At 37.1% G+C, this 13789-nt stretch overlaps 1 protein-coding gene across 9 annotated transcripts in view; it reads left to right on the forward strand.

The window, feature by feature from the left end:
- The window catches only part of Atp9b (ATPase phospholipid transporting 9B (putative)), a 209622-nt gene that overhangs the window by 86014 nt on the left and 109819 nt on the right, over nucleotides 1-13789 (forward strand). For 8 of the 9 annotated variants that reach the window (XM_041640820.1, XM_041640824.1, XM_041640819.1 and 5 more), the window contains exons 10-11: nucleotides 1936-2011; nucleotides 11951-12027. The exons of the other annotated variant lie outside the window; for it this stretch is intronic. In XM_041640820.1, coding sequence (XP_041496754.1) covers nucleotides 1936-2011; nucleotides 11951-12027 — 153 coding nt within the window. The remainder of the gene's footprint in view (nucleotides 1-1935; nucleotides 2012-11950; nucleotides 12028-13789) is intronic. 9 annotated transcript variants of the gene reach the window in all.

Below are 13789 nucleotides of genomic sequence, written 5' to 3' on the forward strand. Positions count from 1 at the left end.
TTTCCTGGCTGCTTGGCAGCTCAGATCCAAAATAATCACACGGAAACTATATTATTTAAATCACTGCTTGGCCCATTAGCTCTAGCTTCTTATATCTTAATTCATCCCATTTCTATTAATCTGTATATCGCCATGACCCTGTGGCTCACCGAGAAAGGTTCTGTCATCTATCTCCAGCCGGGCTACATGGCTTCTCTCCTAGCTATGCCTTCTTCCTCCCAGCATTCAGTTTAGTTTTTCTCGCCTTGCTAAGTTCTGCCTGGCTATAGGTCCAAAGCATTTTCTTTAATCATTAATGGTATTTACAGCATACAGAGGGGGAATCCCACATCACCTTTCTTTTTCTGTTTAAAGAAAAAGGAATGTTTTAACTTTAACATAGTAAAATTACTTGAAACAGTTATCAAGCAAGAATTGCAGTTACAGTATTTATATCTATTTTATCTTTTATCATAACTAAGGAAAACTATAATTATCAATTCTTTAACTCCATCAAAAACTCCAGAAGGATATAATATTACCTAAGTAAACAATAAGTTCATTATAAGCAACTTTCAAAACTCTAGAGTTGACAGAAACATCTCACTACCTGGACATTCACCCAAAGTTCTTCTGTACCAGTGGGGCATCCTTCTTCAACCTAAAGACCCATGGTATCCAGCAGACTTTTTCATGAAGCAGGATATCTTAAAGACAGTTCCACCTATATTGGCAGTTCTTTTGTGTCTAGGATTACTTTTTCAGCTTTTACATGGATTTAGTCTACCATGTTGGTGAACCAATTTGTTGGAAAGGCTGCTTGTTTGTTTCCCAGCCACCTGACTCAGCCCAAAAATAACCACACAGAAACTATATTAATTAAACCACTGCTTGGCCCATTAGCTCTAGCTTTTTATTTGCTAACTCTTACATCTTAATTTAACTCATCTCCATTAATCTGTGCATCACTATGAGGTCGTGGCCTACCAGCAAAGTTTCAGTGCATCTGTCTCTGGCAACGGCTCCATGGCTTCTCTCTGACTCTGCCTGCTTTCTCCCAGCATTCAGCCTAGTTTTCCCCACCTAGCTAAGTTCTGCCCTGCTATAAGTTCAAAGCAGTTTTTTATTCATTAATAGTATTCATAGCATTCAGAGGAGAAACCCACAGCAGGGTGACATTCTCAGCTTTATATTTTATCTCTGAACATCAGCATGTAACATGTACATGTAAAACTAAACTGAATGTCTTACTACATATTGTGACCATCAGCATGAAACTTGTACATGTAAAACTAGACTGTATGTGCTGCTACATATCATAGTATTGCTATTTGGGCACATTTGGTGTTCACATGTATATTAGCAAGAAACAACTTGTATTTAAGTTCTGATTAATGAAAAATATCTCACATTGTATTTGAAAAGGGAGCTTCAAGAGGTGACCTCTTCTTCCTGTGTGTGTTATTACTAATAGTCACAGAAGCATTTTTTGCTGTTCATGAGCATATTTATCTTTTAAAGAATAGCCCTTGTCTTTGACAGATATTAGGAGAGGAAATTCTACCATACTTACAAAATTGTTTATTCATGGTTATGTCTGTGCTAATATTAATTTTTAACCTTTCCAGGAAAAGTGAATCTCAGATTAGGAAGCGTTGCTTGTACCATGCGTTTAAAAAAATATTTTATCCTATTCTCTACAAATAATCAGCATACCATAAGTGCACTTATGAAAATTTAAAATTATTTATTATAAGTGTAAGCACTGAAGTGTTTATGCATAGATCAATCAAACTGTAATTTCAGGGTTTTGTGTTCCCCTTGAAACTTACATTTGTAGTTCGTTGGGTCTAGAAGATGGGCATGTTTCTTTCCTCACACTGCAGATCCCTAAAATGTGAATAGAACATTGCTAATCTTCCAGTGTTGTTTTGTTTTGTTTTTCTCCCTGAACAGGAAGACAGTGACCCTCCCATTCATGAAAGTCTCAGTATAGAAAACACATTGTGGGCAAGCACCATTGTTGCATCAGGTAAGGGGGAAGTTTGCATCGATCTCACAGACAGGATGTTAGTGTTGTCCAGGCATTCTAAAACAGCTTTCCTAAACTTCCCTGTGGGATTTAAGGACTGGAAGCTGAGGAACCAGGAGATAGAGTTGGGAGTCTGTGGAGAGGCCTGGGTTACAATTCCCTCATGGCAGAACAAGGCCAGAAGCATGAGTGTGGTCTACCCATTGTTGTAGAGCAAGGGCCATTTCTCTATGTTGGGCATGTGTTACTTGATGCTCACCAGTGTGCTTTGATGAGGGCTGGGAGACTATTAATAACTTTTGATGGTTCTTACTTTTTGTCCAGTTGACAAAACCTTGAAGAGACTGATTGGGTAATGTAGGAGAGTGAAGGGTTAGATGAAGCCATTCAGGTCAGAAGAGATAGGACTAGCCAGGGCTTTGGAAGCAGGGAAGGTCTGAATGTTGTTTGGGAGAAATTGGAAGACTGTGAACTACTGGTGGTTAAAGAGGAGGTTACTTAAGTTGACAGTTTTGCAAATAAATTTCGGTGGATATGTTGGAAATGCAAAGTTTTACCACCTTGTCAGAAGTAGGTTGACATCAATGATGATGATATTAGGAGGGAATCTCAGAAGTAGTTAATTGACCTTAAGGAAGGTACCAGGCATGAAGCTCGGTGTCAGGGAGCACAAGGAAAAGGATACTAGAGAAGATAGGAGCCTAGGGACACTAAAGGGCACTTAGCAGTTTTGAATAAGATGTCAGTTCATCTTCCATAGTGCTGGAATGATGTGCTAATGGAACCTGTCAATAGACAGCTTTAGTGGGTAGGAAAGGCATGAAGAAAACAGTCCAGTTAATTTTAGCTACACCAAATACCACAAAAAGTACCATGTCTTATGAAAGTATGTGAGCCAAGAGTCTTACAAACATGGTCTAAGAAAGACTTCTCTGAAGAAGAGGCGTTTAAGATTGATTATCAGGTGTGACAGGTGTGGTGGACGACAGGACAACTGTGGGAGTGTTTCTGTCAAAAGACAGGTCGGAGAAGGCCTGTGCTTGAAAGGACACAGTGCCCTGAAGAAGGCTGAGGTCCCTGAACCTAGCTCCAGGTGTGTGTGTGTAGGGGGAGAGAGGGCTATCAGACAGGAAGGCAGTTCTGTGATCCTTTCTTTAAATGGGTCCTGTTTACACCACAGCCCTAGAGAACTACAGATATTCACATTTGGGGCTAAAATATGAAAATTTTATTATACTATTTCATATTTTACAAACAAACATGGAGGCAAATTTTGAGAATCTTGAAAGTTTACTTTTATGAATTGTTTGATGCTTTGATACCAACAAATATTTGTAAAATTGTAGATAGAGAAGCAGAGATATCTCAGAGTGGAAATGCCAGGTCCTCAGCTCTGAAGACCACAGAGCTTTGGAAGCCCTCATCCCCTCTCCGACTTTTGCAACCCCTGCAGTCTGATGAGCCCTGTCCCTGTTCAGTGAGGTGATGCCAGTATTGGTTGTGCTCCTTTGAGTGAAGGATACAACAGAATGCCCCTGTGTGTCAGGCCAGAGCTGTCCAGCATTCACACCAGACTAGAGTACATGTGTTGTCACTGAGCTCAGCATCTGTTTATAAGAGAGCATCTGCATTATGGGACATCTAAGCACCTTTGCACAGAATTTAAATTTTTCTGTCAATAATCATACTTTTTATGGTGTTAAATTGATAGTCATTAAGGGATTAAATATTTCACATTTTGTTCTTTATTTCTGTTTTAAATATGTATTAGACTGTTGACACCAAATCCTAGTATAATATTGATTTGTGGCCTTTCTTCTCGGAGACAGAAGCAACTTGAGCTTAAGGCTTCTGAGACGTCCTGTAGGATTTCCTGGACATAGTTTTTCTGTTTGACTTTGATTTTCAGAATGACCTTGGTGTGCAGTAGCTGCTTCTTGGATACTTTTGCAACAGACATTAACATAGGCATCATCATATCTGTTACCTCTCAGCCCTTTCATATTTATTGTCCCTTGTAGTACTGGGTTTGATGGGGTTGACTTTAGAACATCTTAGAGGGTGTTTTAGAGCATTGGTCTCAACCTTCCTACTGCTGTTATACTTTAAAACAGTTCCTCCTATCTTTAAAAACAGGGCCTTAGGAATGTTGCAAATCTAAGACTACCGGAAATAACCTGAGCATTATCTCTCTGTAAGTGATCACAAGTTTAGAATTCTTTTGACTGAATTTAGGATGGCACCTTTTCAAAATTAGATTATACTTATATCACTTCCCCTTCCCACTCTAAAGCCTTGCATATATATTCCCCTTTCCCTTTCAGATTCATGTTCTTTCTTTAACTGTTGTTGCACATATACACATACATGTGTGTGTGTGTGTGTGTGTGTATTTCTAAGAATTAATACAATTTGTAATTATATCTATTCTTAGTCTGACCATTTGGTGTTGGATACCTAATTGGTGTGCTCTTTCCCGAGGCTGACTTATTTCTTCCACTCTCAGCATTCCTTAATTTCCTGTAGTTCTTTGTCTAGGGTTTAGGCCTTGTGAACCTTCCCAGTACCATGTCTGTTGTTGTGTTATCCTTGTTCATGTTGGTGAGACTTCATGGAACTTTTTTTACGCTGTGCTGTCTTTTCTGTATCTCATGGCCTGGCACATAGTAGTCAAGCATTGTGCCACTGCACTGCACCCCTAACCCCAGTGTAACTCAGAATGGAGTTATTTCTGGCCTTCTTCTCTGTCATAGAGTTTTAAAAGTTTGGGATTAGCAACTCAAGTTACACAAAGCAGTAAGGTGCCAGGTGACCAAAGAGAGACCACTCCATGTTGCTCTGTGCATCAGTGTCCCTATTGACTCAGAGAACATTATTCCTTTAGATCACTGGCTGTCAACCTTTCTAATGCTGTGACCGTGTAATATAGTTCCTCATGTTGTAGTGACCCCCAACAAAAAACTATTTCATTGCTACTTCATAACTATAATTTTGCTCCAGTTTTGATGTGTAATGCAAATATCTGTTTTCTGATGGTCTTTGGTGTCCCCTGTGGAAGGGTTGTTCGACCCCCAGAAAAGGTCAAAACTCACAGGCTGAGAAGCACTGCTTTGAAACGCAAGTCAGGTCCTTACATGGAGTTGCTCTAAACTTGAAAACAAGCCTTCTGAAGCAATGTATGATAATGTATGTGCACAGATTGGATTGTCCAGGATCTCTGCCTCTATATATGCTACTTATACAATGATGTAGCATACATGCAGATGGGGCTTCCAAAAGTAGTTGAAGTATTATGAAAAATGCAGAAGCTGAGAATAAATTTTTTAAACATTTATAGGCATTTGGTGTAGTTTACTAATACCAAAAAAAAAGGAAAAAATAAAGATGTATTTTCTTTTGCTTGACTTCTAATTTATTTTCCTAGTAATTCATTTTTATTGTCTAAGTAGCATAGTTATGGCAGCAAATTTTCAGAATAAAGTCTGGCTGTTTTCTGTGTGTAGTTTGATATATTCCTATTCTAGCCATACATAGGTTGCTAAGAATTATTATTTGAGTGGAAAAAGACCACAATCCTGTAGAAAGTCATTCAAATATCAACCAAGAAATATTGTGGTTAATGGTGTTTACAGATTAATAATGCTTATGTGTAGCATGCTTTCTTTTGGAGCCACTAACCAGCCCTAAATCATGACATGGAGGATTATTATTATGAATACTCAGCCTTATGCTTGTCCCACTAGCTCTTTTAATTTAAATTATCCTATTTCTCTTCATCTGCATTTTGCCTCAGGGCCTTTAACTTTTTAACTTTCTGTCCTACTCCATGTCTGTCTGACAGCTACCTGCCTGGCTGGCCCCTGGTGTCTCTCTCCCTCCTTCTCTTCTTTCTCTGTCTAGCCTAGATTCCTCCTTCTACTTGTTCTATCTGCCTTCCAGCCGTGCCTATTTCCTTACTGTTCAGCTATTGGCCATTCAACTTTTTATTAGCCTAATCAGGTGCCTTAAGCAGGCAAACAGCAAATTTTTACATCGTTAAACAAATGCAACATAAATAAGTATAACACATCTTTTCATAGTAAAAGTAAATTATTCTTCAACATAAAGAAATGGAATGCATCTTTATATAGTTAAAATAATAATCTACAACATTTCCCCTTTTTGTCTCAATAAAAGAGTTTTAACTTTAACATAGTAAAACTATATATAATAAGAACAGTTATCAAGTAAGAATTACATTTACAATATTCAGTCCATTTGTATTTGGCAAATTCAGAGAAAATACTTCAATTTTTATCCTCTTTTGGTGAGTCCAAATTTTGGACCTAATTTGCCTTCTATCATAAGTAAGGAAAACTGTAACTATAACTATCTAGTGTTCAATACTATCAAAGACCCCAGAAGTATATAATATTAATTACCTAAGTAAACAGGAAGTACCGTGCAAGTGACTCCCAAACCATAGAAATGATAGAATCATATGGCTGTCTTGATGATTGCTCTGTAATATTAGAACATCCAGCTTTGGTCTACACACTTAGAGTATTTGACAGACTTTTCCTCGAAAGAAGAATTTTGAAGGACTGTTCTGCCTTGTTTTGGTAAAGCTTGGCAGTTCTTTTCCTTTGTGTCCTGTTTGTCCAGTTTGGACAGCATACTATCAGCAGTCAAGACAAGGGCAGTTTCTTTCCCACATTGAAAGCAAACTCTGTATGGTGATCTTTGATACCAATCATTGTTATATGAAGTAGATTGGTGCTGGCAGGAGCAGAAGTGCCTCACTGTCTCAAAATTTTTCTTGCTTTATTTATGGATGCTTGTAGCCAAGATTTTCAGGAGGTCTCCTCAATTAAACCAGACCTCTGTTAACCTTGAAGGAGCCCACAGCCTTCATTTCCTATGGAAACAAAAGCATAACCTCTTCCCTAATCCAGTAAATTTTTAACTTCCATTTTAAAGTTAAGATATGCATAAGGTATCTAGGCTGGTTTAATTCAACACTCCATTTACAATCCAGCAGCTGTCTCTCAGCAACTGTTGCTCACTCATCAGCATTCAAAAAAATTCAAAATCAATACAGCGCCATATATGATCCAGACTCCATGCGTATATTTCCCATCTTTACGTGGCTTATTCTTTTTATATTACTTCATTCTCTTTAAAAACTTTATTATTTATATGTTCTCTTTTTCGATGTCCTGTCTATACCCATTTTCTTTTCCTTTTTAAGTCTATGTGCATCTTTAAGAAAGGTTTTTTTCCAACTAGACCTGTCTTTACTGCATGTCTCTAGCCTTTTCTGACTATATGACCCAAACGTTACTGCTAAGCAGCTTTGTATTAAGGGTTGGCTTCACCCTGAAAGCTGAACTTTTAGCCCCTTGAGCCTGGCCAAGAGCTGCCTTCAAGTGGGTACCCTGTACTGTGCCAGGTGTTTTTACGTATCTTTTTATTTTTACTTAACATGCTGGCTACTCAAGTGATCACGTATTCCAGAGCCTCTTAAAGGAGTCGTTTCCTTTTATATATATATATATATATATATATATATATATATATATATATATATATATTTCTCAGGCCCTTTGTAGAAATTTGAGATCAATATTGAAATGACACATATTATAGGCTCTCTTCTGGGCCACCAATCAGCTCCCCAAAACTGACACAGAGGCTTATTATTATGAATGCTCTACCTTATTTATGGTTGTCACGCTTGCCCTTATAACTTAAATTAACCAGTTTCTCCTCATCTACATTTTGACTTGGGGCTTTTTACCTTTCTTTCATTCTGTGTCCAACTGTGTGGCTGGCCTGCTGGGTCTGAACATCCCTGTCTCCTTTTTCCTTATTCTCTTCTCTTTTTTCTCTTTTAAGACTAGATTCCTCTTCCTACTTATTCTCTGCCTGACAGCCTCTCCTGTTGCTCTACTGTCTAGCAATTGGCTGTTCATCTTTTTATTAGACTAATCAGGCTCCTTAGGCAAGCAAACAACATATCTTTCATCATTTAATAAATGCAGCATAAACAAATGTAATACACCTTTACATAGTTAAAGCAACCTAAACATAACATTTTCACATAGTTGAAGTAATATTCCCCAACACTTAAGGACATGAGAAGTAGGGAGCAATTGGCTGCAGCCCAAGAACCAGTATGTAGGTGGACACTCCTGCACACTGCCTATTCTCTGCAGTGTTTTGTGTGAACAGAGGAGGTAAGCATTAGAATCCTGTCTAGAGCATGGTGTGAGCCTGATAATTTCTAAAGGCCACAATTTGTGTGCTTTTGACCCAGGTATAAATCTCCTGTGTCTCTTCCTACAACTTTATCCTCCTAGATTCTGTTCCTGTTGCAGATCTCGTGTCTCTCTCCCTTTGTTTCTGACCACAGATGCTGATCTTGTGTGTCCTTTTTTGAGTCCCTGACCTGGGCCTAATGTTGACTTCTCAAGGCCTGGCCTCTTGTGTGCTCCAGTCAGTATGTACCTGGTGTCTAAATAACAAGTGATTATTTCCTTTGTGCTACCCATTTTCCATTCTTGGGCCTGGTGGTAAACCTTCCTTATCAGTGACTATCTGTCAAGACTGGTAGTTAGGTTCTGGTTGGTTACCATGGTCCTGCTGGCTTGTCTTTATATTATTTCCCAGGTTCTGGAAGCCTCACCAATATTTGTCTATACTTTGTCTAACATGTTTTTCACATATACATGGAATGCACACTAACTCTTTCACATATACATGGAATGCACGCTAACTCTTTCACATATACATGGAATGCACACTAACTCTTTCACATATACATGGAATGCACACTAACTCTTTCACATATACATGGAATGCACACTAACTCTTTCACTTTCTGTCTGGGTTTTTTGAGTAGGCATCTCACGATCTGTTAACTTAAAGCCACTAATCAGTTTGTTGAAATTATATGTAATTTTCCCCAGATCACCTGAAATGATTATCAATTTATAATCATTGGTTGATGAGTAAATTCCACATGCTGTCAACCTCTGGTTAAAAGGTGACAACTGAAAATTTTGTAAAAGTCCAGTCATTTAAAATTAATGAGAGTAGCCAGTTTTATTTGTCTGATTAGATTTTGTATTCGTGTGTGTTAAATATTCATATGAAGAATATCTTTTCCCCCAAAAGTTGATGCTGTTAACATCTTTAATTTTCATATAGAAGTTATTTACTTTAAAATATAACTCAGCTATTTATTTGGAATTGCTGTTTTATGACATTTAGATATGATAGCAGAGAGGCCATAGGATAGCCAAAGCATTAATAACCAACCTCCTCAAATGAAAGTATAACGGATCTGAAATTTGCAGTCATACAGATGGAGCACTCAGTGATCGTCAGACTCACTCCAAGAGGCCAGCCCGTGGCCTGGGTTTCTAGTCAGTGGTCATTGTGTCGTGCTTACACCAACCATGCTTGGGACAGTTCGCATATGAATCTTTACTGTGATTTTCAAGTGACTTCAGTCAATCAAAGATATAGATTGTGACCAGATGAGTATATTTCAGGGCTAAGTACTCATAAGTCTTAAAATATTTTCTTGCTGCAAACAGCTAAATTTTGGTTCACTTCTAGACATTGTATCACATTGCCGTTAGGGATTTTGTTACATGGTACCTACCTGATAGGAATTTCTTTGTGAGTGGAGTTTAACATGCAAACATACTTATAAATTTACTAAAGTTTCTCAGTTTGGAGCCAGAAAGATAGCTTAATTTTTTACTACAAATATGGATTGAAATTCTTTCACTTACGTGCCCCCTCCCTGGAAATCTGAACACATTTGCAGCTGTCATATTTTGTCTTCTGTTTATCTGCTGCAGTACAGGAGTATGTCATAACTTATCTTCTCTTATCTTCCTTTCCCGTTCTTCTTTCTATGGGATGTACAATGGTCTTAGTGTACACCATTCTATAGATGCAAACTCATTGTCCAAGAGAGCTGAGTGTCTTGTATAGCACTGGACTAATTCAAGCAATTCCAAGTAATTAAAAAGCATGAGGCTCAGAACAATAATGCACTTGAGCTAATTACACTGAGTAGTCATTTTTAGCAACCATCAAATGAGAAAATACAATGAGAGCCTTTAGCTAATATTAACAGATTACACAACTCTAACATCAGGAATTGTGTTATATATGCCGTGTTTCTTGTTAGTCTTGCGTTTCTTTGTTTAATTTGAATACTGTAAATTACACCAGCCTAGAATCTACATTGTTCAGAATCTGCCTTGGTTTTTAGGACAGGGGTGTAAAGCTTGATGGATCATTCTGAAGGCTTCTTTGACACTTGTTTGTTCTGCTGCTGTTAAGTTGCATTGTTTTGCAGTTGTGATTATTCAACAATAATGGCAAGTTTACATTTTGAAGAAGTAAAATTGGCAAATAGGAAGAAAATCTTTATCAGTTTATATTTAAAATTTAATTTTATTCTTTTAATATTGAAACAGTTCTTTGGTATGAACTTTTATATGTGAAAGTTTCTGATAGTATTACTTCATATAGAACTAATATCCTATACACTAAATCCTATAAGTAAATCTTGTGTAGACTGTAAGTGGATCATGATACAGAGACAACCCTTGTGCTTCTGGGTGAGCTCCATGCCCCTTGTCGGCCAGTCGCTCCTTTCTAGAGCTTGGCTTCTCTGTGATACACAGCCAGGGCTACAAGCTCTTGTAGCTTCTGTGCTGTATACTGCTGCTGTGGACCATATGGCTCTGCCCTTCCTGGCTTGCTGAAGCAGAAGCTCAAGTTATATCATGTGCCATGTGTTGCTGTTAGTGCTCAGATAGAGCCAAAATGATGGAGCCATATAGTAGCTTGTATTTACTTCATGGGTCCTAACTTATAGTTTGCTAAGTTTCATATGTTAATGCTGCTCCTAGGGTTTATATGTGTTGGGAGTGTTGTTCTTTTGAGGTAGGTTCTTGCTGTGTATTCCAGACTGGTCTTGAGCTTACTAGCTTTTTTCCTCTGCCTCTGAAGCAAAACAATTTTTATATAATTGTTAAGAGTTAATTTTGTTTGGATGTTAATTTCAATAATATATGCATATGTATAAATGTCTTTCTACTTTTATTTTTTCAATATCAAGAGTTTTAAATTTGAAAGACAATCAGGACATAAATGGTACAGATGTGATGTGAAGATCCATGGTTTTAGGTTTTGCAGTCTATGTATGTATGCTCTCAGCATTTTAGCATAGACTACCATTTTCTTAAGTTTAAAAAAATATTACATCTTCTTTCCCTATTAACTTAGAAAACTAAACTTTTATAGATATCCATTAAAGAAATGAGTAGCTTCTAAGTCTGAAATCGTATATTTTAAAATTATATTTCTGGTGGGTTTTTGTTTGTTTGCCTAGTTGATACTGTGTTTCTAAGCACATGCTCGCCCAGGGCTCCACTGAGAAACATCCTGGTCCTCTGATGTCGTCTGATGATGAACATCTGAAACAGCAGCAGACACTTCCTGGTCTGACACACACAGGAAAGTACTTAAGCAGAGGAGCTGGGTCTCCTAGCGCATTGTGGTTTTGAGGTCCAACACTGTGCCTTTCTGTTAATAATATCGCCTTTTGATGCCATTTTAACTTGAACTTCTTACTGTTTCTGTAGGCAGTAAGGAAAAGCCATGTCACTTCCATTGTCAGGGAACATGACCATTAATACATTTTTTAGTGTTATATACAGGCAAATTTGTATTGTTTAACAAATCATTTCACATCTTCGTCCTTTTTAAAAGCTAAGATTAAGTTTCTTGAACTAACCAAATCAAATAAACTGTTGGATAAATGTGTATAAGCTCAAATGGTATCGTATATTTTCTATCACGACAGTTCATTAGAAAGTGTTATCTCTGCTTTCAAGTGTTGCTATAAGGACCACTTTCCTGTTTTTGCAGGTACTGTAATAGGTGTTGTCATTTATACTGGAAAAGAAACTCGAAGTGTAATGAACACATCCAATCCAAAAAATAAGGTAGGCTAGACTAAGGAGTGCCTGCTTTCATCAACTTGCTTTTCCTTCCAGTAAGAAAGTCTATGTAGTCCCGAACAGCTCATTTATGTAGCTTAATATTTAATATGAAAATTAGACTCAGTTGCTGGTGGTGGTAAGGAGTCCCTGTGTTTGTGCACATTCTCGTCAAACGTCCTCTGCCTCATCCTAGTTTGATGTGCCTTATATTGGACAGTTCATTCTTGGTTTCTCATTTCAAGTGTATTTTGTAGTTTGTGTTCTTTATCTTGATGGTTTATTTTTAAAATACTCTGTTAATCTTTAATATTATTTCTCTTGATAATATTAGTTGTTATAATTGGGTTGTTTGTTTCATTTCAGAAGCATATTGAGAACCTAAAGACTTCTGGTCACCCTCCTAAAATTATCACTCATGCAATCAATATACAAGTTAAATCATGACTAAAATCAGTGTGAATTCTAATATTTACTGTGTGGCTGATTCATTGTTTACAATGAACTCAGTGTGTTCGATAGTACAGTTGAGTGAGAAACTCCTTCTTACTGTTCAGTTTATGTTTATTTGAAATATATATAACATGTATTTAAATAAAACTAACAGTTTTCACTTATCCTTGCCTTATTCTGTAGGTTTGTAATAGTGAAAGTTGTTTTTCGCTAGAAAATTTTCTACTAAGCAGTAGAAATGAAATATACCCTTAAAAATATGTGTACATGTCTGGTATGATATAATCCACTTCTTCAGTTCAGAACTATTTTTAAAATAGTCCTTCAAAAAAAATGGAAACAAACCAAATGTAGTGCCTTATGTCATTAAGTCCACTATTTAGGAAGTTGAGGCAGGCAGAAGATCCTAAGTTTAAAGCCATCCTGGGCTGCATAGTGGGTTTTATAATAAAGATCCTGTCTCAAAACCAAATCAACACAAACAAAACAGGAAAACATCATCAGCCCCAGTGCATGGCCCATCTCCACTACAGCAGATTTACCCCTGTGCATGCTGATGTCAGTGGGGCCTGCCAGAGACTCTCCTCCAGCACTACTGATCAGTTATGAGTCTCCAAGTGTTTGTGTGTGACTCTAAAGATGATAGATAGATAGATAGATAGATAGATAGATAGATAGATATGAAGCAAGGAAAGGAGGAAAGAGACAGTAGTAACCCGATAGGTACATGAATGATGAAAGTTTGTATATATGATAGAATTTGCCAAGTGTTCAATGTTAGTTTCACCAGATTAAAATTCAATGATATTGTGTGTATGCATATGCATGTGTATGTATATACTACTGTTCCCTTTAGGTTTATTAGCAATTCTATTCTGGCTATCAAATATGCCTTAGTCACTACTTCACCAATAGAACTAAAGTTGTGTTAAGTTTATTTAGTATTTCAATTCAGTAAGCTAGTTATAGAATGATGCTCATGTTTATACATGTTTTCAAACCTGTTCTGTTTCCTCACAAGAACAGGTAGAGTACTACAATGTATATGCAACTTCAAGAGCTTTTTTGTGTTTTTACTTTTGAGTGTATGGGGATGTTGAGAAGAAATTTAATTTTAAACAGTAAATTTAACATCTTAAAAGCTACCTTTTAATCAAAGTTTTAAATTCCACGTTATTCTTCAGCTGAACTTACATCCTATTGTTTTTTATTGTCTACAATTTATCAACTTTATTCTTTACATATTTCATGGTCTCTTTGTGGTTCAGATAAGTTATGATCATGGTTAAGGGTTCTGTCACTTGAGGTTTGTCAA

The sequence above is a fragment of the Microtus oregoni genome, unplaced genomic scaffold, assembly GCF_018167655.1.
Source record: "Microtus oregoni isolate MIOR12 unplaced genomic scaffold, Mior012 000065F_ref0000479, whole genome shotgun sequence".
Classification (NCBI taxonomy): Eukaryota; Metazoa; Chordata; class Mammalia; order Rodentia; family Cricetidae; genus Microtus; species Microtus oregoni.